Below are 26,250 nucleotides of genomic sequence, written 5' to 3' on the forward strand. Positions count from 1 at the left end.
GCCTAGAAAATAGTGAGACTACAGGAAAAAGAAGGCAAGGGGCCTTGAGACGAGTGATATTACAAGTCAAATTTAAGTGACAGTGGTGACAAGGGGAGGTGAAAGTGGTGGCAGCGGTGGGATGAACTGAGTGTTAAACACCTCCGAAGAGAAGTGGCGCAAGAAGTCTACGGGAACAAGACAACCAAGACGACTACGAGAGAAATCTACAACTTCAAGTAACTGCTACGTTGGGAACAAGCATTCTTCAAGATTCTTCAAGGTGATCATCATCTACAAGGCGGTCTTCAAGGCAGAGTGTGTGATGGAGGAGGAACAACGTCGTTGACGAATGACAAGACCGTAGAAGGACGTCAAACCAGACATTGACATCACGAAGCGACATCGCAAGCAGCCAGGCTAAAGCAAGGTATTAGTAATAAGTATGAGTACCCCTCAGAATTCTAACGTGTTGAGACACGAAATTCACACATCAAATACAAATATTCCAAAATTCACAGGAGAGTCTAACACATATGGTGTAAACAAGTTCCTGAACCTCATTGACACTCTTATAGTTAGTAAAAACATTACAAATGAGAATCGTAAGATTGAGATTCTCAAGGAGAATATAGATCCAGAGCATGGAAGGGCGAGGTTTGTCATTAACTTCCAGCAAATGGAAGCAATTAATCAATATGATAATTACAAAACAGCCTTTCTTAAACATTTCATGTCCAAATGTGATCAGGATCCTATTAGATCATTGGTAAAAATGATTAAGGAAGTTAGGACAAGTGAAATTGACACAGAGTACTTAGCTAGATTAGATAGATGGTCAAAAGACATGAATTCTATCTTGAAAGATTCAGACTGGATAGAAAGATCTAGTGAGAAGATGAAAATCTCACAGGTAATCAAATTGATTACATTTACCTTATTGGCAAAGAATTCCGATGACTTAACAGCAGAAAGGCTGTGCAAAGATTTAAAATCAAATATCTGTTTAGGAGAAGTAGATTATCTTCTTCAAGGATACAGTGAGACCAGAACAATAAACCCATATGTAATGCCTATAAATCAACAAAGCCAATATAAGAACTCTAGAGAGTTTAAGAAAACAGAAGTAGGACATAGGCGGCATGCTAGAAGTCCATCTAGGGATAGGGATACCAGAATCCTATGTTTTAATTGTAATGCATGGGGACACAAGGCACAAGAATGTTTTTATGGGATTATTTGCAGAAATTGCAAATACGAAGGTCACAATGAGTATCAATGTAGGAACCCTCCATTCTGTATTTACCATAATATAATCGGACACAGAACTCATGAATGCCGGAATTTTCGGGTACCCCCAGGGCTAAGAGGAAAACCCCCAGACACAGAATAAACCATTTCAGACCTCCCCGTATATATACCGATAGGCGGTATTGTGTTAAATATGGGAATGTTATTTATTTCCAGGGTTAAGATTAGTGCACTCTAGCCAGTTAGGTAATAGTAGACTTCTATTGTGTTGGTATTCACTACCAAACCTACCCTATAGGGGCATTTAGATGGCCAAACGGTTTGACAAACCCGGTTTGTCAAACAAGTTTTTGTAGTGATATTTCAACGTGTGAATAGGGTATTTGGTTGTCAAACACGTTCGACAAACGTGTTTGACGACCAAATGCCCCATTCACACGGTCAAACATCACTTCAAACACTTGTCTGACAAACCGGGTTTGTCAAATCATTTGGCCGTGTAAATGGCCTTTAATGTAAGAATCCTTGGTGCGAGTGGTTGATGAATGTAGCACCATGTGCGTACTGGAGCTTAACGATTAATGTGGTCATGTGGTTTCTCGTACACATTCTGGCATGTTAAAAACATAATATCGAGGATGATAGGGAAATGTACTGCATCTTTTCTTAAATGGAAATATTTCCGTTGCCGTCATATTCAGTAAATAAGATTGGTTGGTGTTATCAAAAAGTAAAAATTCTGAACCATGCATCTGTTTGCGCTGAAACTACCCTCGGTGACTACAAAGCCTGAGGCAAACCCGGTTTTTTGTCTCTCGTTCAACTCAGTCCCAGCCTCATTCGAATCCAATACCTCCTCCTCCTCCTTCTCCTCCTCCTCCTACTCCTTCCCCTCCTCCTCCTCCTTCTCCTCCTCCTCCTCCTCCTCCTTCTCTTTCTCCTTCTCCCCGATCCTCTCACGACCAGAAGTAAGCTTATTTTCTTCTTCACAGGCTCCCAACTTTAAAATTATATCCACGAAACTTTCCAAAGTTTCCCATCAGGCAGGCCCAGAGGACGGAGAGAAGAGGCTTTGAAATCAATAAAGAAATTCTTTCCATTCTCTTCCAACCACGTGACTACTTAGGGTTTGGCGGAGGTGGGTGGGATTGTTCGTATGGGAGAGGTTGAAGTGGATATTTTTCAACTGGGTTTAGCTTAGGTTTAAATTAGGTCAAGAGACGTCAGGTTTAGGTTAGGTTAGGGTCCGTTAAAGTACGTTACGTTAGGGAAAGTTAGGTTACGTTAGGCTTTGTTTGGTTTTTCTTAGTTTTGGGTAGTTGAGGTCCCAGTTTTAAAGTAAATGGGAATTATTGGACACAGTCATTAGCAGAGAAATAAAGGAAGAACCAGTCTGAATTTATTCACAACAAAATCTATGTAGGGGACAATGGCCGCTGGTGTGTAAGAAAATAACAAGTTGAGCACTCCGATTAGTAGAGAATGATGCCTGACAAATGGATATTTTTATTCATTCTACTATAAACACATCCAAAATTACATTCAATGTCCAATAATAACTTACTACCGACCATTAGTCTATCATAGTTGCCATCATTATCGAGTAAACCTTAACTATAACAATTAAGATCTGTTGTCTTAATCACTTTTTCCCTCAACTGACCAGACTAAATGATGGTCATTATGTGCCCTTGAGAATCAAGCCAAATCCTTCTCAGTTGCAAAGGCGATTGGAGAGAATGCCCTCCGGCGACGTTTTTTATTATTCGTTTATCTATTAATTTATTTTCAAAAGGGATATCGTTTCCAGAGGAAAAACTCTTGTAATGATATCTTGCTTCTCTGATGCACTGGAAACCAAAATGACCCCAACATGACCTTAGGTGACTATCGGCGCCCGTCACGAGCACCTGCCAAAAGGTGGAGGTCTTTAACTGCAATAGCTGACCACTTCCTGGGGCACACTCTTTCATACTAACTTTACAAGAAACATCAGTCACGAAATAAACTTTCATGGTTCCAGGAATTTCGTAGGTTAGATTTGAAGGTTACAACAAAGATAGTGAATGTAATTAACAATTTATTTGCAATAAATAGATTTTTTTGTACAAAATTCTTGAGAAGAAGATTGGGAAAGAGACCTTAGCCTTTCATCGTCCATATCCAAGAGGCGCCTTGCACACGTGCTCACCAAGACATCTGTCGAAGCAGCACTTGTCCACGCCACTGCAAGCTCCGTCATTCGAGCAGGTGATGGGAGGTCCGAAGATGCGTGGGCACACGGGCCTCACTGGTGGGCACTGACCGGGCTTGACGATCTGCGTGGCGATGGGGTCAGCTGGTTGGTTGTTGGTCTCACAGCAGTAGGCCGCTCCTTCAGGAGTCTTGCACCAATAACGGCAGTTGCTGCTGGGGGCGACGGGAGGAACAACTCCACCGCCGATCCCGTGACCGACGCCGCCGACTACGGGATGGCCTTGGTGACCGAAAGGAGGTCTTCCGACATGGGGTCTCCCTCCGAAGTGACCAGCCCCTCCAAGACCAGGGGCTCCGAAGGGAAGACCTTGTGCATGAGGGGGATGTCCTCCAAAGAATCGAGTACCTGCAGCTCCACCACTTCCACTCGCAGCATTACCCTTGTCGTCTTTGAGTTTCTTACCCGCCACCAAGGCGAGGGACATGAGCAGGACGCACAGGACTTTCATTATGAAGGTCAGTGATTAGCAGAGTAGAAACCTTTCACAATGAAAACTTCTGCGGGAAAATAAGGCGTATATGATGCTCGGCTGCTTCCTCGCTGTGTTGCGCAGATGAAGCTGGAAGGTTGTGTGTGTCTGCTCTCGTCCCGCCTTTGCTTATATATCGGATACCGGTCCCACCATTCCATCCCTCCACCCCCTTCCTCACCTCCCCGTTTGCTACTCTCAGTTTTAAAGAACTGGTATTCCCTCCGCTTTGCCTCAACTCCTAATTGTCCAGGGGATTTTCTGTTCTACGTCATAACAGATCTTTCCTGGAAACAGGGTTCAAAATATGTAAAGTCTTCAGAGTTTGACGAGGGGTTCACTTAGTTGCTACATAGGCAAATATATCCACACACGCACGTGTTTCATACTCGTGTATATATATATATATATATATATATATATATATATATATATATATACATATATATATATATCCATATATATATATATATATATATATATATATACATACATACATACATATATATTTATATATATATATATATATATATATATATATATATATATATATATATATATACTGTATATATGAAAAGGTAAGGATGTTTTTTGGGCTTTTATGGATTTGGAAAAGGCTTACGACAGGGTAGACAGGAAGGCAATGTGGGAGCTACTGCAGATGTATGGGATAGGAGGAAACCTTTTAAGAGCAGTCAAGAGTTTTTACGAGAGTAGTAGGGCTTGTGTTAGGATTAGAAATGGAGAGAGTGAGTGATTTGAGGTAATGGTTGGACTTCGTCAGGGATGTGTTATGTCGCCCTGGCTGTTCAATCTATACATGGATTGGGTCAGGAGTTGGAGATGGTTAAAGAAAATTAAGAAAAGTGGGAAATAACCCAATAGTTGTTTGCTGAAAACACTGCGCTTGTAGCAGGATCAGAGGAGGGATTATGGAAGTTAGTGACAGAGTTTGAGGTGCGTGAAAAATGGAAACTGAAGATAAATGTGGGCAAATGTAAGGTGATGAGATGTACAAGGGGAGAGAGTGACAGCAGGCTGGAAGTGAGCATATATATATATGTGTATATATATATATGTATATATATGTGTATATATGTATACATATATATATATATATATATATTCGTGAAGTAAGGAAGCAGGTTTTCTTTGATGCATGTAGAATTAAATACGACAGCATTCTGACAATTGTTAAATTTTTTCTTAATGTTTTCTATTTGTCTTATCAACTTTTTTCCAGTTGTAGGGTGAGCTGATACAAGTTCTCCAAAGTTTTCCATTTAATATTCTCGAGCTTTCGTCTTCAAAGAGACATCATCAGGATTGACAAAATTTCTGCAATAATGAATACAAATGTTGGTACATATAAGTTACAAAATAAATTACAAAAATACAAATACAAATATACAGGTAGAACAAAAGATATATAACGCGAGGTATTGCTTACGTCTACAAGGAAAGTACAAATGATAGAGAGAGAGAAAGGTTTAAATACATAAACTGCTATCCGAGTTCCCATTACGGAGTCTGGCTGATCGTCTGAGTGGTGGGGGAGTGGGGGGTAGGAGGGGAGGGGGAGAGGGGACCTCAATGTAGCGATGTCTCAGGTTAGCGCTACTGTACAGCTTAATGCTGGACGTCATGTCCGACTGAATATTTATAGTGGGGGCAGAGTCCCTGATGTGGAATGCCTCCAAGAGTTTCAACCTTCTAGGGTCCTCATTGTACGCAATAATTTTGGTACATTGAACTAAGGTGTCTCTGTCAATATTTCTATTGTGATATTTTGAATAATGGTCCTTGATCGCTCCGTCCTGTTGGTGAAATATTTCAACATTTGGTCAAATTATACAATCACTTTCCATAAACATGCTTTCTTCTTGTATGTATGTATGTATGTATGTATGTATGTATGTATGTATGTATGTATGTATGTATGTATGTATGTATGTATGTATGTATGTATGTATGTATGTATGTATGTATTAGGGTGTAGTATCGTAACCATTTTTGTATCACATTTCAGGTTTTGTAGAGTAGACCAATCAAAATTTGGAAATAAAGATGAAAAAATCTGAAAAAATAGTGACACTTTTTGGGACCAAAAGCCTACTTAAAACTGACTTCTCCTTAGGATTAGGCTGCTTAGATTTGATTATTATAGATTTTGGCTCTGGAGCTAGAATTGGGCAATTTTCTCACAGGAAGAAAATTTGCATTTTAACTCGTTATATATCTAAGGTTTAGGCATTTTTAGATTGAGAAATTCCTTCTATGTAAGCTACTCGGAGGGCACTATAAATTAATCGATGTATGATGAATTTAAGAGATATTTACAAAGTACTTTCTATGACCCTCTTATGCGTTTACTTTTTTTTAGGAATGTCCCCTCTGGGGCTACAGGTAGTAGGATTCCTAGTCCTATCCCCATCCAATTTTTTGCCACCTCGTACGACTCAAGTGGGAAAACTTGGTGGCAGCATTCTTTCCCCCCACTACAGGGTAGATGAGAAAAGAAAGTGAATATTCAGAAAAATAGTACAGGACAGTAACAAGGGATTGGGGGACTGTGGTATTATCAATTCAGAAGATAACTCCCATGTAATTGACCATCACAAAGTCTCAAGGACCCGACAGGAAGGAATTTTACTGAATCTAATGCAGCCAGGTACATCCTTGTTTAAGTACTTCTAAAGATAATGTTTGAATCTGAACTTTAAAGAGAGAATTATCGGACAGGGTCAGAAAATCCGAAGATATGAATAGCGAATTGACGAAGAAGGTATAAGGAGTTGATGCACGATTTCTTCTTGTGTTCAAATACTCTACAAGAGGGCTTCGCACCTAAGGGTACATGTTGAATAACATAGAATTTATGGAAATAATGACAAATATTTAAGGAACATTATCCAAGTAATACATAAAATTCTTCAAACTTTTAAAATGATACAATGACCATGTCCAAAAGTAAAATGAAATTTCCGTATCAATTATTCTGTTCAATGGTGACCGCATAATAGTCACTGGAACTAAAAGATTTGAAAAGTACCTTTGTGAAGAGTCCACGACCAAGCGCACGATCGACCACGCACACATAAAAATACATACATACACACACGTACATACACGCACACACAACCACACTCACACACACAAACAAACACAGGTCAGTCAAAACGTGAACAAGCAGATTAAGAATAACATCTCAGTTTTCCTTAATCTACTTGTGACAAACTCTTTCAAAATGTCCACCAAATTAACTCCACCAAATCAATGAAAAGTATACAATTGCCAACTAACGTGATACAAATAGTATCCAATTTCATTTAGTCGAGACAATTTCCCATTCTACACAGGGTAAGCGACAATTTCGACCAACTCTTTGGTAACAGTCACAGAAAGAAAATAAGATAACTCATTAGATGATTTTCTTTCATTGTTAGAAACTTCCAGCCTTCAGAGCTCATTACTGTGTCAGTGTTGACAAAAGCTGAGGTCAAGAGGTACTGTGCCGTGCTTCAAGTTGCCATTAAAAATTTAGCATGGGTCTCTAATGACAAGACAGGAAATTGATTTTTGTAGCAACATAGAATCCGTGTCTCAAATAAGAGGTTACAAATATACATGATACGAGTTTGGTTTTTATTCAAAATAGATATGTATCTTTGAATTATGCATAAACGCACGTTGTATCGTCTCCATAACTATGAAATAAATAGGTTGGATTGAGTGATGATGCAGAGCAAAAGCCTCGGCTGAGGCCCCAAGCTTCTTATGATGAGCTAATTTAAAAGATTATTATCGTCCATATCCAAGAGGCGCCTTGCACACGTGCTCACCAAGACACCTGTCGAAGCAGCACTTGTCCACGCCACTGCACGCTCCGTCATTCGAGCAGGTGATGGGAGGCCCAAAGATGCGAGGACACACGGGCCTCACTGGCGGGCACTGACCGGGCTTGACGATCTGCGTGGCGATGGGGTCGGCTGGTTGGTTGTTGCTCTCACAGCAGTAAGCCGCTCCTTCAGGAGTCTTGCACCAATAACGGCAGTTGCTACTGGGGGCGACAGGAGGAACAATTCCACCGCCAATCCCGTGACCCACACCTTGGTGACCGAAAGGAGGTCTTCCGTCATGAGGTCTCCCTCCGAAGTGACCAGCACCTCCTATTCCAGGTGCCCCAAAGGGAAGGCCCTGTGCATGATGGGGACGTCCTCCGAAGAATCGAGTATTTGTAGCGCCGCCACTTCCGCTCGCAGCACCACTTTTAAGGTGTTTACCCGCCACCAAGACGAGGTAGGACATGAGCAAGGCACATAGGACTTTCATTCTGCAGGTCGGAGAATATCACGTGAACAGTCGAAGATTCTTCCAAGAGGTAGTTTTCTACTGAAAGAAGTGGATGCGCTGACAAGATGAGGGACACTGTACGTCCTCTTGTTGCAATCTCAGACCATGTGTGTCCGTCCACGTCTGCGGTGGCTTATATGGTGCGCAACGCTATTCACCTCTCCCCCCTCCCTTCCTCCCTCGTCCTCTTCGTGCACTAGCTCGCATGGAATGGAGCGGGATTCCCCCGGTTTTGCTCAGAGTTCAAAGGGGATTTTAGACTAACGTCATCGTCTTCGGTCTTTCCCCAATTATGGTTTGCGAAATTCAATCGGGAGCACAGGTTCATTTCCAATGTTCCTGTTGAAATTTCGCAAAGGTACATGCGCCCTTGCACCCACATCTACACACGCACTCGCATTCGCAGTTGTACCTGTATACGTGCAAGTACACTCACATGAGCATGTGTACGGCCATTTTGGTACACTGCTGGTGTTACAGTCTTCCTACTTCATCACTCAGACTTAATCTGACTTCGGAAAGGGGTCTGTACGATGAGAAGAGTATCTTGAGTTTTAGGCCTGTTGAAACACATATGGCTGTATATTCAAATCGATCATACTGCCTTGGCATTAGCGCTGAATTGCAGCACTACTCTATTCTATCTCTAATGCCTGCCATTGCAGGGAAAGGTTGAAAAGTCACGAAAGTGTGGCTTGGTCTCTTGCCTATCACTTACCGGGAGTCGAATCAAGGCCTCTCATTCTTTTAGATATACTGTTTACCATATCACAAGTAAAGTAGTGTTTTTGTCGAAGTTACTATATTGATAAGAATCACAATTTAGGAATGTGTGCGTGATCACAATTGTTTCAGATTAGGTTCACAAACAGATTCGTTTCAGCACGCCTAAAATTCCAGATGCACTTCTCAACACACAGGCAAGTTTCCGAAGTCAAATTAAATTAAGCCATAGTGGTGAGGTAAAAAGGCTGTATCCCCTCAAAGGGCGATAGGCTGATCCTGCAGTGTACCAATGTTGCTGAATGCATGTGGATGTGCACGCGCGAGTGCGTACACGTGTGCAAATGCGATTTCAAGTGCGAGTGCAGATGTGGGTGGTAGGGAGTGTGTGCCCTTGCAAAACTTCAATAGGAACATTAGAAGCTAAGTTGTCCTCCTGGTTCAAATTTCGCATACCAGAGACGGGAAACAACCGAGGATGATGAAGTCAGTCAAAAAACAACTTTGAGATCTGAATGCAACCGGGGGAATCCTGCTTCCTCTCATGTCGGGCTAGAACACGAAGAAGACGATGGAGGAAGGGAGGAGGGAGGGGTGAGTTGCGTTGTCCGTTATATGCACCACCGCAGACGTGGACGGACACACTTGGTCTTCTGACTCCAACAAACAAGAGGTGCCGTGTCCTTCGTCTTGCCGCTTGCCAGAGCATCCAAGCCTTTCAATATCAAGCTACTTCTTGATAGAACCTTCAATTGTCCACGTGATATTCTCCAACCTATAGAATGAGAGTCCTGTGTGCCCTGCTCATGTCCTACCTCGTCTTGGTGGCAGGCAAAGACCCCAAGGCCGCCAAAAAGGGTGCTGCGAGCGGAAGTGGCGGTGCTGCAACTCGATTCTTCGGAGGACGTCCCCATCATGCACAGGGGCCTCCCTTTGGGTCAGCTGGGCTAGGCGGTCCTGGTCACTTCGGAGGGGGACCACATGTCGGAGGACCTCCTTTCGGTAACCAAGGCCATCCCGTAGTCGGCGGCGTCGGTCACGGAATCGGCGGTGGAGTTATTCCTCCTGTCGCTCCCAGCAGCAACTGCCGTTACTGGTGCAAGACTCCTGAAGGAGCAGCCTACTGCTGCGAAAACAACAACCAACAGCCCGACCCCATCGCAACCCAGATCGTCAAACCCGGTCAGTGCCCGCCAGTGAGACCCGTGTGCCCTCGCATCTTTGGGCCTCCCATCACCTGCTCGAACGATGGGGCGTGCAGTGGCGTGGACAAGTGCTGCTTCGACAGGTGTCTTGGAGAGCACGTGTGTAAGGCGCCTCTTGGATATGGACGATAATAATCTTTAAAGTAGCTCATCAAAAGAAGATTGGGGCCTCACCCGAGGCTTTTGCTCTACATTGTCATTGAATCCAACCTATTTACTTTATACTCATGGAGACGATACAATGTGCGTTTTTGCACAATCCAAAGATACATATTTATTCTGAATAAAAATTAAACTCGTATCATGCATATTTGTAACCTCTTATTTGAAATACGAATTCTATTTGTCTACAAAAATCAATTTTTTGTCTTGTTATTAGAAACCCATACTCAACAGTTGCTAGCGACTTGAAGCACGCCACAACCCCTTGACCTCAGTTTTTGACAACACTGACACAAAAATGATCTCTGAGAGCATTGCCAAAGGACGGTATCAGGATAGGCCCAGTAGGCATTCACTGGAAGGTGAAAGTATTGGCAGAAGATTGATCTGCTTCAGATGTTTAGATCCCTCCGATCATTTCGGAGAGAATTTGATGTGGAATCAGATGGGCCCATAATGACACACAACAAACTCTGTGAGGACATAAAATCATTATTAGGTTTTTCTGTTGCCATATAAAACTGATATATTCTGCTGGTAGTGGTGAGTCATTTTGCATGAGATGTTGGCCCTGGTTTCGTTCATATGTAGGAGATCATCGTCAATTATACCACTTCTAATAGCATTGGTAATTAAGCACAGGTAAGTTTGGTCCCGACTACGCTCATTCACATGTACATCCTGAAAAGGAACTCCTTTAGCAATACAGTGAAAACCATTTGGTGATACTGGTAGAATTTCACTGGTGGATATGGCTTTACAAATGGTTTTATTTTTCATTTTCCATTGAGTTCCACTGTCTGATGAGCCAATATATTTCCTGTACAGGTGCCTCAAAGGAAGCTCATTTAGATGCAAGAACGATATAATTGACATTCCAGCCCTGTTATGGCTCCATTCTTGTAGCCAATATTAATTGGCATGCTGTCAGCCCCCCTGCCTTGATCTCATCTTTGATATAATTTTCAACAAGCCATTTCATCAGTCCATCTGCAATACCTGCACCTGTTCTTCGTTTGATAGTTAGACGATCCAAATAGAAAACACCAGGTTCTCTTACAAGCACATAGTGATCTTGAATTTCTTTTGATTCATACCCTTTGTTCCCTTTTTTCTTTATAGTTACTGTTGTGTCTCTCCTTCCATAAAAAGGCAGTCACTTTCTTATGTACCAAACTTTCAAACTCTGTAAAATTCCTTCTTAAACTCTGTCGGGCCCTTCAAACTTTGTGATGGTCAATTGCATAGGAGTTGTCTTGTGAATTAGTAATATCATAGTCGAATAGGGCTGCACTACTAATAACGGCGACAGCAGCTCTATTTGACACAGAGCACCAATCTGCTTCTATGGCAATTGTTGGTATTGGTATGATGTTGTTCTCTGTTTTCGCAAAAACTTTCTTCCATTCAACACCAAAATGTCAAATGATAATATTTCTGAAGTTGTAATTTTTCTCTTTCCTCTTCTCTTATTGTTACTCTTCTTCTTCTTCTTCTCTTCTTTCCTGGATTCGATCTTATCTGATTTTCCTTTTTCAATCAATTGACTTGTTTTTACATACACCCCACCAATATTCATGTGACGCCCAGTTTTATGATCAATAAGAAATTCATGCTCTCGACGTGGCACTTTTATGTTTTTTTGACACTTGCAGTCCAAGGGATCAGCACACTGGTAGCCTGCTATGTATAAGGAAAAGTTGATCCAATGATAAGATAAACTTCTTACTCTTAGTGGCATTCATTCCTTGTTTTGATGCCACAGAATCTTCTTCCACCAATCGGAGTATTTTTTTTTCTATTGGCCGAAAAGGAATACTGCATTTTTTCATATCTCAGTAAGGACTTCGGATACTTCAGGAATAATATCCTCGTTGTTCTCGTATCTACTGTCTTTTACATACTGAATATATCATCCAACCTGTTGTTATGTTGGTAACTCCTAATGAGGAAGTTCTGGAAATGGGAAGACAAAGTCGCTGTGACTTAATGATATTCTGGATCTTTTGGTCATTTTAGTCTTGGAAATGAATAATAGGAAGATCCGTTAGTATAAAACAGAAATTATATTTATGAAGCCAGTGAAATATACTGAGTGCTAAATTACATCACAATTACTGTTACATTTGATAACGAAACTAGTCTTACGAAACCTTAGCCTAATAGGAATGATACTTTACCAAGTAAAATAAAATTAACCTCTACTCATTCTTTTTTATTTTCTTTATTTACGTTTCAGCACCTTGTCAAATGAATATAACCTTCCCATTTTTAACATAGATAATCCTTACCACAACCAATAAAACCACGGATATAGTAAAAAATTACTCACAACTAATGAGAAACAGTTTGACACAAGGATGCGAACATGTGTTAGCTCAACTGTAGTAAACCTATTCATGACTGCCTGGCAAAGAGTAAGGAGGCATAGGGAGTTAATCTATAACATACACTGGAAAAGGTGAAGGCATATTCTTCCACAGGAAGTACTCTGTAAATATCTTATCAATCCGTCATACATCGATTAATTTATAGTGGCTTCCGAGTAGCTTACAAACAAGAAATTCTTCAGTCAAGAATTGCCTAAACCTTAGATATATAATGAGTTAGAATACAATTTTTCTTCCTGTGAGAAAATTGTTCATTTATAGCTCTAAAGACGAAAGCTATAACAGCTAAATACAACCAACCTAATCCAAAAGAAAAGCCAATATCTAAGCAGAATCTGTTCCCCAAAAAGGGTGTGTGTTACTATTTTTTTCCGTCTTTAATTCCAAATTTTGGATGGTTTTTCTCTACAAAACCTGAAATGTGCCTCATAAATAGTTGCGACACTACACTCTAATATATATATATATATATATATATATATTATATACATATATATATATATATATACATATATATTTATATACATATAATTATGTATATATATATGTGTATGTATGTACATGTATGCATATATATGTATATATATATACAATATATATATATATATATATATATATACGCACACACACACACACACACACACACACACACACACACACACACACACACACACACACACACACACACACACACACACAAACACACACACACACACACACACACACACACACACACACACACACACACACACACATATATATATATATATATATATATATATATATAATATACATATACATATACATCAATGTATATATGTATATATATATATATATATATATATATTTATCTATATATATATATATATATGTATATATAAATGTATATATATATATGTATACATATATATGTATATATATACATATATATATATATATATATATATATATATATACCGCATATATATGTACACATGTAACATGTGCGTGTATGGGTATATTCGTCTATGTAGCAACAAAGAAAACTCGTCATACTCTGAATACTTTTTACATTTTGAACCCTGTTTCCAGGAAAGATCTGTTATGACGTAGAACAGACAATCCCCTTGACAATTAGGATGTGAGGCAAAGCGGAGGGAATACCAGTTCTTTAAACCTGAGAGTAGCAACCGGGGAGGTGAGGAACGGGGTGGAGGGATGGAATGGTGGGACGGGTTGCCGCTATATAAGACAAGGCGGCACGAGAGCGGACACACACAACCTTCCAGCTTCAGCTTCAACCACGAGTAAGCAGCCGAGCATCATATATACCTCATTTTCCCGCAGAAGTTTTCCCTGTGAAAGTGCTTTACTCTGCTAATCACCGCCCTTTATAATGAAAGTCCTGTGCGTCCTGCTCATGTCCCTCGCCTTGGTGGCGGGTAAGAAACTCAAAGAGAACAAAGGTGATGCTGCGAGTGGAAGTGGTGGAGCTGCAAATACTCGATTCTTTGGAGGACATCCTCCTCATGCACAAGGTCCTCCCTTCGGAGCCCCTGGTCTTGGAGGTGCTGGTCACTTCGGAGGAAGACCCCATGTCGGAAGACCTCCTTTCGGTCACCAAGGCCATCCCGTAGTCGGTGGCGTCGGTCACGGTATCGGCGGTGGAGTTGTTCCTCCTGTCGCCCCCAGCAGCAACTGCCGTTATTGGTGCAAGACTCCTGAAGGAGCGGCCTACTGCTGTGAGAGCAACAACCAACCAGCCGACCCCATCGCAACACAGATCGTCAAACCCGGTCAGTGCCCACCAGTCAGGCCCGTGTGTCCACGCATCTTTGGACCTCCCATCATCTGCTCGAATGACGGAGCGTGCAGTGGTGTGGACAAGTGCTGCTTCGATAGGTGTCTTGGTGAGCACGTGTGCAAGGCGCCTCTAGGATATGGACGATGAAAGTCTAAGATCTCCTCCCCAATCCTGCTCTCAAGAACTTTGTTCCTATCGCAATTCGGCACATCTGCAACATCGCACTGACTCCATGATATATATATGCCATGCCCATACAAATCATACATTTTTATACATAGTACAATAATCTATTTATTGTAAATAAACTGTTAATTACATTCATAGTCTTTGTTGTAACCTTCAAATCTAACCTATGAAATCCCTGAAACCATGAAAGTTTATTTCATGACTGATGCTTCTTGTAGAGTTAGTATGAAAGAGTGTGTCCCAGGAGGTGGTGAGCTATTGCAGCAAAAGCCTCTACCATTTTCAGGGGCTCGTGACGGCCACCGTTAATCACCTAAGGTCATAATGAAATCATTTTGATTACCAATGCATCAGAAAAGCAAGATGTTATCGTCAGAAACGATATCGTCTTTGAAAATGAATAAATAAATAGATAAATGAATAAGTAAAAGACACCACCGGAGGGCACTCTCTCCAATCACCTTCGTAATTGAGAGGGATTTGGCTTGATTCTCAACGGCCATTAATGACCATTTCATAGTCTGGTCAGCTGTGGGAAAAGGTGATTACGACAACGGATCTCAACAACTATCATTAGGCTTTAGTCGATAATGATGGCAACTATGATAGATTAATGGTCGCTAGGAAGTTATTATTGGGTATTAGATTTCATTGTAGATGTGTTTATAGTAGAATCAATAAAAATATATACATTTGTCAGGCATTATTCTCTACTAATCGGAGTGCTCATTTTATCAATTTTGAAACACCAGCGGCCATTGTCCCCTATATATAGATTTTGTTCTGAATAAATTCTGACGACTTTATTCATCATAAAAATTGCGTCCAAATGTGTCTTTATATTATATTTATTTGAGCAATCATCAATTTGTTTTGAGCTTTAGTTGTAGGACGAGAAAGAGAAGCGCTTTACGTTCAGACTGGCTCTTCATTTATTTTTCGGTTAATGACTGTATCCAAAAATCGCCATTATTTTAAAACTCGGACCTCAACTACCCAAAACTAAGCAAAACCAAACCAAACCTAACGTAACCTAACTTTACCTGACGTAACTTACTCTAACGTACCCTAACTAACCTAATCCTGACGTAACCTAACCTAAATCTAAGCTAAACCCAGCTAAACAATATCCACTTCAACCTCGCCCATACGAAAAATTCCACCCACCTCCGCCAACCCCTGAGTAGTCACGCTGAAATATATTCTAAAAATTTCATTATTAGTATATTCTAAACCTGTTATTGTTCCTACACATTAAAGTTATCACTTATAGTACCTTCTAAAGTTGTCATTATTTGTATATTCTCAACCTGTCATTATTAGTATATTCTAAATTTGTCATTGGTAGTATATTCCAAACTTTTCATTATTAGTATACATTAAAGTTATCATTAATAGTACCTTCTAAATGTATCAATATTAGTTTATTCTAAACTTGTTTATACTAAAATTAATATAAACTTGTCAGTATTAGTATATCCTAAACCTGTTATAAGCATTATATTCTAAACTTGTCATCATTAGTGCATTCTAAATTTGTCATTATTAGCTTATTCTAAACATGTCATTAGTAGTACACATTAAATTAATCATTAATATTACCCCTCAAAACTTGCCATTATTAGTATATAATAAACTTGTCATTATCATTTTATTCTAAAATTTCCTTTTTAGTATACATTAAGGGTATCATTAGTAGTACCTTCTAAACTTGTCGTCATTAGTATATTCTAAAATTGACATTACTAATATAATCTAAACATATCGTTTTTAGTATATTCTAAACTTGTCATTATTAGGATATTGTAAACTAGTCATTATTAGTATGTTCTGAACTTCTAATTGTTTTTCCAAATTAAGTTATGTTTAAATGTACTTTCTACAATTATCATTTTTTAGTATATTCTAAAATGGTAGCTATTAGTACACATTATTGTTTTCTGAATTTGTCCTTATTACTTTATTTTAAATTTGTAATTATTAATATAGTCTAAACTTGTCATTATTACTACATTCTGAACCTGTCTTTATTAGTACCTTCTAAACTTGTCATTATTAGTTAACATTTAAGTTATCATTAACAGTACCTTCTAAAATTTTCATTATTAGTACATTCTAAACTTGTCGTTATTAGAACACATTAAAATCAACATATATAGTACCTACTAAACTTCTCATTATTAGTATATTCTTAACTTATCATTATTAGTATATTCTATACTCAAAGACTCTCCTCCTCCTCATTTTACAATAAACATATCCACAATGGAATCTAATACCCAATAATAACTTTCTAGCGACCATTAATCTATCATAGTTCCCATCATTATCGACTAAAGCCTAACGATAGTTGTTGAGATCCGTTGTTGTAATCACCTTTTCCCTCAGCTGACCAGACTATGCAATGGTCATTAATAGCCGTTCAGAATCAAGCCAAATCCTTCTCAGTTGCAAAGGTGATTGGAGAGAATGCCCTCCGGTGGTGTCTTTTACTTATTCATTTATCTATTTATTTATTCATTTTCAAGGACGACATCGTTTCTGACGATATCATCTTGCTTTTCTGATGCATTGGTAATCAAAATGACTTCATCATGACCTTAGGTGATTAACAGTGGCCGTCACGAGCCCCTGACAATGGTAGAGGCTTTTGCTGCAATAGCTCACCACTTCCTGGGACACACTCTTTCATACTAACTCTACAAGAAGCATCACAGTCATGAAATAAACTTTCATGGTTTCAGGGATTTCATAGGTTAGATTTGAAGGTTACAACAAAGACAATGAATGTAATTAACAGTTTATTTACAATAAATAGATTGTTGTACTATGTATAAAAATGTATGATTTGTATGGGCATGGCATATATATATCATGGAGTCAGTGCGATGTTGCAGATGTGCCGAATTGCGATAGGAACAAAGTTCTTGAGAGCAGGATTGGGGAGGAGATCTTAGACTTTCATCGTCCATATCCTAGAGGCGCCTTGCACACGTGCTCTCCAAGACACCTGTCGAAGCAGCACTTGTCCACACCACTGCACGCTCCGTCATTCGAGCAGGTGATGGGAGGTCCGAAGATGCGCGGACACACGGGCCTCACTGGTGGGCACTGACCGGGTTTGACGATCTGTGTTGCGATGGGGTCGGCTGGTTGGTTGTTGCTCTCACAGCAGTAGGCCGCTCCTTCAGGAGTCTTGCACCAGTATCGGCAGTTGCTGCTGGGGGCGACAGGAGGAACAACTCCACCGCCGATTCCGTGACCGACGCCGCCGACTACGGGATGTCCTTGGTGACCGAAAGGAGGTCTTCCGACATGGGGTCTTCCTCCGAAGTGACCAGCACCTCCAAGACCAGGGGCTCCGAAGGGAGGACCTTGTGCATGAGGAGGATGTCCTCCAAAGAATCGAGTATTTGCAGCTCCACCACTTCCACTCGCAGCATCACCTTTGTTCTCTTTGAGTTTCTTACCCGCCACCAAGGCGAGGGACATGAGCAGGACGCACAGAACTTTCATTATGAAGGTCGGTGATTAGCAGAGTAAAGCACTTTCACAGGGAAAACCTCTGCGTGAAAATGAGGTTATATGATGCTCGGCTGCTTACTCGTGGTTGAAGCTGAAGCTGGAAGGTTGTGTGTGTCTGCTCTCATGCCGCCTTGTCTTATATAGCGGCAACCCGTCCCACCATTCCATCCCTCCACCCCGTTCCTCACCTCCCCGTTTGCTACTCTCAGTTTTAAATAACTGGTATTCCCTCCGCTTTGCTTCGCCTTCTACTTGTCCAGGGGATTACCCGTTCTACGTCATAACAGATCTTTCCTGGAAACAGGGTTCAAAATGTAAAAAGTATTCAGAGTATGACGAGTTTTCTTTGTTGCTACATAGACGAATATACCCACACACGCACATATTATATGTATATATATATACACATATATATATATTATATATGTATATATATACATATATATATATACATATATAGATAGATATATATATATATATATATATATATATATATATATATATGTATATATATATATATATAATGTATATGTATATTATATATATATATATATATGTGTGTGTGTGTGTGTGTGTGTGTGTGTGTGTGTGTGTGTGTGTGTGTGTGTGTGTGTGTGTGTGTGTGTGTGTGTGTGTGTGTGTGTGTGTGTGTGTGTGTGTGTGTGTGTGTGTGTGTGTGTGTGTGTGTGTGTGTGTGTGTGTGTGTGTGTGTGTGTGTGTGTGTGTGTGTGTGTGTGTGTGTGTGTGTGTGTGTGTGTGTGTGTGTGTGTGTGTGTGTGTTTGTGTGTGCGTATATATATATACATATATATATATATATATTATATATATACATACATACATGTATATATATATATATGTATATTATATATTATATATATATATATATATATATATATATATATATATATATATATTAGAGTGTAGTGTTGCAACTATTTATGAGGCACATTTTAGGTTTTGTAGAGAAAAACCATCCTAAATTTGGAATTAAAGACGGAAAAAAATAATAACACACACCCTTTTGGGGACCAAATTCTGCTTAGATATTGGCTTTTCCTTTGGATTAGGCTGGTTGTATTTAGCTGTTATAGCTTTCGTCTCTAGAGCTATAAATCAAAAATATTTCTCACAGGAAGAAAAATTGTATTCTAATTCATTATGTATCTAAGGTTTAGGCAGTTTTAGATTGAGGAATTCCTTTGTTTGTAAACTATTCAGAGGGCACTATAAATTAATCGATGTATGGCGAATTTACGAGATATATACAGAGTATTACCTATAGAAGGATATGGTTTTACCTTTTTGAAAGTATGTTGTAGGTTGACTCCCTATGCCTCCTTGTCCCTTACCAGGTAGTAATTAATTGGTTTACTGCAGTTGAGTTAACAAGTGTCTCCCATCTTTGTGTCAAGCTCTGCTTTTCATTAGTTGTGAGTAATTTTCTACTCTACCGTGATTTTCTTGGTTGTGGTAAGGTTTAATTATGTTAAAGAATGGGAAGGTTATATACATTTGACAAGGTGCTGAAACGTAAATAAAGAAAATAAAAAAGAATGAGTAGAGGTTGATTTTTATTTTACTTGGTAAAGTATCATCCCTATTAGGCTAAGGTTTCGTCAGACTAGTTTCGTTATCAAATGTAACACTAATTGTGATGTAATGTAGCACTCAGTATATTTCATTGGCTTCATATATATCATTTCTGTTTTATACTAACGGATCTTCCTATTATTCATTTCCAAGACTAAAATGACCAAAAGATCCAGAATATCAACAAGTCACAGCGACTTTGTCTTCCCATTTCCAGAACTTCCTCATTAGGAGTTACCAACATAACAACAAGTTGGAAGATATATTCAGTATGTAAAAGACAGTAAATACAAGAGCAACGAGGATATTATTCCTGAAGTATCCGAGGTCCTTACTGAGATATGAAAAAATGCAGTATTCCTTTTCGGCCAATAGAAAAAAAAATACTCCGATTGGTGGAAGAAGATTCTGTGGCATCAAAACAAGGAATGAATGCCACTAAGAGTAAGAAGTTTATCTTATCATTGGATCAACTTTTCCTTATACATAGCAGGCTACCAGTGTGCTGATCCCTTGGACTGCAAGTGTCAAAAAAACATAAAAGTGCCACGTCGAGAACATGAATTTCTTATTGATCATAAAACTGGGCGTCACATGAAAATTGGTGGGGTGGATGTAAAAACAAGTCAATTGATTGAAAAAGGAAAATCAGAGAAGATCGAATCCAGGAAAGAAGAGAAGAAGAAGAAGAAGAGTAACAATAAGAGAAGAGGAAAGAGAAAAATTACAACTTCAGAAATATTATCATTTGACATTTTGGTGTTGAATGGAAGAAAGTTTTTGCGAAAACAGAGAACAACATCATACCAATACCAACAATTGCCATAGAAGCAGATTGGTGCTCTGTGTCAAATAGAGCTGCTGCCGCTGTTATTAGTAGTGCAGCCCTATTCGACTATGATATTACTAATTCACAAGACAACTCCTATGCAATTGACCATCACAAAGTTTGAAGGGCCCGACAGAGTTTAAGAAGGAATTTTACAGAGTTTGAAAGTTTGGTACATAAGAAAGTGACTGCCTTTTTATGGAAGGAGAGACACAACAGGAACTATAAAGAAAAAAGTGAACAAATGGTGTGAAGCAAAAGAAATTCAAGGTCATTATGTCCTTGCAAGAGAATCTGGTTCTTTCTGTTTAGATCTGACCATTGAACGAAGAACTAGTGCGGGTATTGTCGATGGACGGATGAAATATCTTGTTGAAAATTATATTAAAGATGAAATGAAGGCAGTGGGAGCTGACAACATGGCAACTAATACTGGCTACAAGAATGAAGCTATAAGAGTGCTGGAATGTCAATTATATCGTTCTTGCATCTAAATGAGCTTCCTTTGAGGCACCTGTACAGGAAATATATTGGCTCAACAGAAAGTGGAACTCAATGGAAAATGGAAAAAAAAAATTGTACAGCCATATCCACCGGTGGAATTCTACCAGTATCACCAAATGGTTTTCACTGTATTGCTAAAGGAGCTCCTTTTCAGGATGTACATGTGAATGAGCGTAGTCGGGACCAAACTTACCTGTGCACAATTATCAATGCTATTAGAGGTGGTATAATTGACGATGATCTCCTACATATCAATGGAACCAGGGCCAACATCTCATGCAAAATGACTCACCACTACCAGCAGAATATATCGGTTTTACATGGCAACAGAAAAACCTAATAATGATTTTTATGTCCTCACAGAGTTTGTTGTGTGTCACTATGGGCCCATCTGATTCCACATCAAATTCTCTCCGAAATGATCGGAGGGATCTAAACATCTGAAACAGATCAATCTTCTGTAAATGCTTCACCCTGCCAATGAAGCCATAGTATGGCAAACAATCCAAAGGAATGGCTACTGGGCCCATCCTGAGAATGTCCTTTTAGCAATGCTCTCAGAGCTATTTTTGTGTCAGTGTTGTCAAAAGTTGGGGTCAAGAGGTTGTGCCGTGCTTCAAGTCGCTATCAACTATTGAGTATGGGTCTCTAGTAACAAGACAGAAAATTGATTTTTGTAGACAAATAGAATTCGTATTTCAAATAAGAGGTTACAAATATGCATGATACGAGTTTGATTTTTATTCAGAATAAATATATATCTTTGGATTGTACAAAAACGCACATTGTGTCGTCTCCATGAGTATGAAGTAAATAGGTTGGATTCATTGACAATGTAGAGGAAAAGCCTCGGGTGAAGCCCCAATCTTCTTTTGATGAGCTACTTTAAAGATTATTATCGTCCATATCTAAGAGGCGCCTTACACACGTGCTCTCCAAGACACCTGTCGAAGCAGCACTTGTCCACACCGCTGCACGCCCCATCGTTCGAGCAGGTGATGGGAGGTCCGAAGATGCGAGGGCACACGGGTCTCACTGGCGGGCACTGACCGGGCTTGACGATCTGGGTTGCGATGGGGTCAGGCCGTTGGTTGTTGTTTTCGCAGCAGTAGGCTGCTCCTTCAGGACTCTTGCACCAGTAACGGCAGTTGCTGCTGGGAGCGACAGGAGGAATAACTCCACCCCCGATTCCGTGACCGACGCCGCCGACTACGGGATGGCCTTGGTTACCGAAAGGAGGTCCTCCGACATGTGGTCCCCCTCCGAAGTGACCAGGACCGCCTAGCCCAGGTGACCCAAAGGGAGGCCCCTGTGCATGATGGGGACGTCCTCCGAAGAATCGAGTTGCAGCGCCACCACTTCCGCTCGCAGCACCCTTTTTGGCGGCCTTGAGGTCTTTGCCTGCCACCAAGACGAGGTAGGATATGAGCAGGGCACACAGGACTCTCATTCTATAGGTTGGAGAATATCACGTGGACAATTGAAGGTTCTATCAAGAAGTAGCTTGATATTGAAAGGCTTGGATGCTCTGGCAAGCGGCAAGACGAAGGACACGGCACCTCTTGCTTGTTGGAGTCAGAAGACCAAGTGTGTCCGTCCACGTCTGCGGTGGCTCATATAACGGACAACGCAACTCACCCCTCCTTCCTCCCTTCCTCCATCGTCTTCTTCGTGTTCTAGCTCGCATGGGACGGAGCGGGATTCCCTCGGTTGCATTCAGATCTCAAAGTTGTTTTTTGACAGACGTCATCATCCTCGGTTGTTTCCCGACTCTAGTATGCGAAAGTTGAACCAGGAGCACAGCTTAGCTTCCAGTGTTCCCATTGAAGTTTTGCAAGGGCACACACTCCCTACCACCCACATCTGCACAACTCGCACTTGGAATCGCATTTGCACACGTGTACGCACACATGCATACACATTCACAGGCATTCAGCAACATTAGTACACTGCAGGATCAGCCTATCCCCCATTCAGGCGATACAGCCTTTTTACCTCACCACTATAGTTAATTTAATTTGTCTTCGGAAACTTGCCTGTATGTTGAGAAGTGCATCTGGAATTCTAGGCGTGCTGAAACGAATCTGTTTGTGAACCTAATTTGAAACAATTGTGATCAAACCTGTAATACTGACTTTGGGGAGAGCAGTGAAATGTAGCAATGTTCTACTGCACCTGTGATTTCTACCATTGCAGAGAAAAGTTAGAAGGCCATGAATGTATGACTTGAGCACTTGCCTAACACTTACCGGGAATTCGCTATTTTCAGTATGTTGTTTACCATGTCACAATCAAAATGATATTTTTTGTCGAAGTTCCTAGGTTTCACAAACAATCCACAAGACTTAGGAATACATATGTTTTGTGTGATATGATGCTTATCTCTCCTGGCCTATACAAGTTATATTATTAGTATCTTAGTGGAACGGCACATAGCAAGTTGCTTCATAAGTGTATTGTCAAAAACATCAGTAATAATGATGAACACTGTTACTTTTCATTTAGTCTAACTCTTCATAAACTAGTGACAAATACGATGACTTTGGCCATAATTAAGCTATTCTAGCACTAAACTCCTCTTTTTCACATCTTTTTCATCTTTTAAGGTTGGTGACCGATTTGCTCTCATAAGATAATGAAGATGCATTCTTAATTTCTACGTTCCCTTCTTTGAGTTACACACACAAACACACACGCACTCATATGCTCATATGCACACACACACACGTTCACACACCTCTGCTATTTGTTGGGATTCGATCTTATCTAGTACCGACGCATGCTCAGGTTCTACACCGATAGTTATCATTCATTGTCACTTGCCTTGACTGTTCCATCACAAAGACCTATGTGGAGTTTGTGCTTGTCTAAGTTTCTCATCTCTTATGTCTACAAAAAAAATATATCTCGTATTAAACTAAATACGATCAATACGGCGAGCCGGCCACATGCATAAGCCCATGCCAATATGGTATTGGAAAAGTAATATGATGATGAAAGGTGATGAAAGTATTAATACATCAATGAAAAAGAATCAATAGATTAAGCATATAATGATGGAATTGCAAAAGAAATTCATTTGTTAATAGATGAATAAGTGAAATAGATATACGTACCAGGGAACAACAGAAAACGATTAGAATAATAAATAAATTGATATAAAGTCTATTAATTGGAACATGAATACATATGGAAACAAATGAATAGACAAATGATTGTATAGGTAATAACGTTGTGGCACTCAATAAAGATAATGTAGTTTTCTTTCATACTTCAACTCATGTTTGGCGAGCACTTTGTTCAAGACGGTGCCGAAAACTTAGGTTGGTATTCTTCTAAGTAGAATCAATTTTGAAGATTTAAAATCTCCAGAAAATAAAGTACTAGAACTATCTCCACGTTCCCTTTATTGATTTTATATTGATTAATGTTAGATGATTTTTTACAGCTCTGAGAATTTTCTCTCTCCTTTCGTGAGATAGACTCCTCCTTTGAAAGTGATCCTCACTAGTACCGCAGATTACTTTTTCCTATATGCTCACTTGACCATTGATCAAATTAGTTCGTTCAAAACATAATCAAAGATTAATGAGAACCATCAAGAATTTTGGCAAAGACTTGGCCTTGGTAAATTGAGAGAAACTTTTTGTGTACCACCAAGAACTTGACATTTAGTCTGCACACAAGTTGACGCATTTTCTTATTCCTTCTTTGACTTTCACCTTAGATAGGATTGAAGTAAAATATTTCATAATTGTTAATCCATGCTAAAATACTATTGAAGTACGTCTAGTCGTGTAATAAAGGAATTAGTATACGAATGAGTACAATTTAGTTTCCGTTTTATGATCTCTGCTTTTCCTTTTGTTTACGGTTGCGTATTATGATATGCATGATAGAAATCGCATTAATATTATTGACGTGGTTTCCATAGAAAGACTTCTTATACGTCATTACCAACAGCAATCATGAGTTATGAAATGCAGCTATTTACATATTGAATGAAGTTGCAACAAATAAATATCATTCTGGTTTCTTAACAATGAATATATGTTTGCACTAAATGACCAAAAAAAGAAACCCATCATATTTTCTGTTGGTATGAGACAGTGATGAAAACATGGCTTATGAGTAACCTAAAAAATTCGAGCTTTTTCTGGGCCTCCAATTCCATATCCACCTTCAGCATTACCTCTCATGAGCTTGGGGTGTCCAAGGTCACGGACACAAGAAGAGTACACAGAAGGTTAAATTTAAAACTTCCCAAGTGGTAAATATGCAAAGTACGGAGCTCGAATATTGCTGAAATTTGGTCAGATGCTCGGCTGCTTCTTGCAATCTTAGAGTCCGATGACCAAGCGCCAAACTCGCATCTTCCTCTCTTCCTTCCTCACCTCCTCCTCTTCTTGCTCGCGCATGCACAACTGGTCTTCCCTGGCTTTTGCCCGTGCTGGAACTGGTTCTTTGATTGACGCCATCATTTTTTCTGCAATCTCCTGCCTGTGGACTGCATGACAAAAAAAATACAGATTTTTTTTCAAAGTCCGTGGCCACGCACACACACACACGCATGCACTCACGCAAAAAGAAGGCTTAATGAAAATTAAAAGATTCGTGGGTAGGAATACTCTGGCGTGGTTCCAACAGCTACCGATGAATGCCACTTGTCCTGACTGTTCGACCACTTAGAACAAAGGCAATGACATCAGTTCAGTGCCTCTTGCCACAAGTCAACCACACCACACAAGTCCACCACAACATTTATTTTAGATACAAAATTACTATAACATTTATCTTCTTCAATATTGAACTATTGTTAACCACTGTATTTAAAAAGTATGATAAGCACCAATATGAACGGTACACGACTCAGTGTACAATTGCATACACAGACACGCACACGCGCACACACAAACACACATACACTCACACACACTACTTGATGGCGCAGTGGTAGCGATCGCGGCCGCCACTATGGCGGACTAGGTTCGAATCCCGCCCAGTCCTGAAATGATTTCAGTATAGCTCCGCTGCGAGT

The 26,250-nt window shown here is 39.9% G+C and overlaps 4 protein-coding genes across 4 annotated transcripts; 1 reads left to right on the forward strand and 3 right to left on the reverse strand.

Annotated features, from left to right (window-relative positions):
- Window positions 1-3,368: 3,368 nt before the first annotated feature.
- LOC143019193 (uncharacterized) lies at window positions 3,369-4,041 on the reverse strand. Its single transcript, XM_076174887.1, has one exon. The coding sequence runs from the start codon at window positions 3,933-3,935 to the stop codon at window positions 3,381-3,383; it is 555 nt and encodes a 184-aa protein (XP_076031002.1). The 5' UTR covers window positions 3,936-4,041; the 3' UTR covers window positions 3,369-3,380.
- A 3,530-nt stretch (window positions 4,042-7,571) lies between these two features.
- On the reverse strand, window positions 7,572-8,430 carry LOC143019194 (uncharacterized). The gene has a single exon (XM_076174888.1). The coding sequence runs from the start codon at window positions 8,286-8,288 to the stop codon at window positions 7,758-7,760; it is 531 nt and encodes a 176-aa protein (XP_076031003.1). The 5' UTR covers window positions 8,289-8,430; the 3' UTR covers window positions 7,572-7,757.
- A 1,255-nt stretch (window positions 8,431-9,685) lies between these two features.
- Window positions 9,686-14,879, forward strand: LOC143019086 (uncharacterized). The gene is made up of 2 exons (XM_076174785.1): window positions 9,686-10,367; window positions 14,151-14,879. Exons 1-2 carry the CDS (start codon window positions 9,815-9,817, stop codon window positions 14,717-14,719), a joined length of 1,122 nt encoding a protein of 373 aa, XP_076030900.1. The 5' UTR covers window positions 9,686-9,814; the 3' UTR covers window positions 14,720-14,879.
- A 2,676-nt stretch (window positions 14,880-17,555) lies between these two features.
- On the reverse strand, window positions 17,556-18,332 carry LOC143019195 (uncharacterized). Its single transcript, XM_076174889.1, has one exon. The coding sequence runs from the start codon at window positions 18,275-18,277 to the stop codon at window positions 17,723-17,725; it is 555 nt and encodes a 184-aa protein (XP_076031004.1). The 5' UTR covers window positions 18,278-18,332; the 3' UTR covers window positions 17,556-17,722.
- Window positions 18,333-26,250: the final 7,918 nt, after the last annotated feature.

This window comes from Oratosquilla oratoria, chromosome 36, assembly GCF_046742065.1.
Source record: "Oratosquilla oratoria isolate Oo_2021 chromosome 36, ASM4674206v1, whole genome shotgun sequence".
NCBI lineage: Eukaryota > Metazoa > Arthropoda > Malacostraca > Stomatopoda > Squillidae > Oratosquilla > Oratosquilla oratoria.

Excerpts from the sequence above, each read along its gene's own strand:
- LOC143019194 (XM_076174888.1), bottom strand. The coding sequence starts at position 8,288 with ATGAAAGTCCTATGTGCCTTGCTCATGTCCTACCTCGTCTTGGTGGCG.
- LOC143019195 (XM_076174889.1), bottom strand. The coding sequence starts at position 18,277 with ATGAAAGTTCTGTGCGTCCTGCTCATGTCCCTCGCCTTGGTGGCGGGT.
- LOC143019086 (XM_076174785.1), top strand. The coding sequence starts at position 9,815 with ATGAGAGTCCTGTGTGCCCTGCTCATGTCCTACCTCGTCTTGGTGGCA. Across the intron at positions 10,368-14,150 it reads GCCTCTTGGATATGGACGAT|CACCGCCCTTTATAATGAAA; the intron begins AATAATCTTTAA and ends TACTCTGCTAAT.
- LOC143019193 (XM_076174887.1), bottom strand. The coding sequence starts at position 3,935 with ATGAAAGTCCTGTGCGTCCTGCTCATGTCCCTCGCCTTGGTGGCGGGT.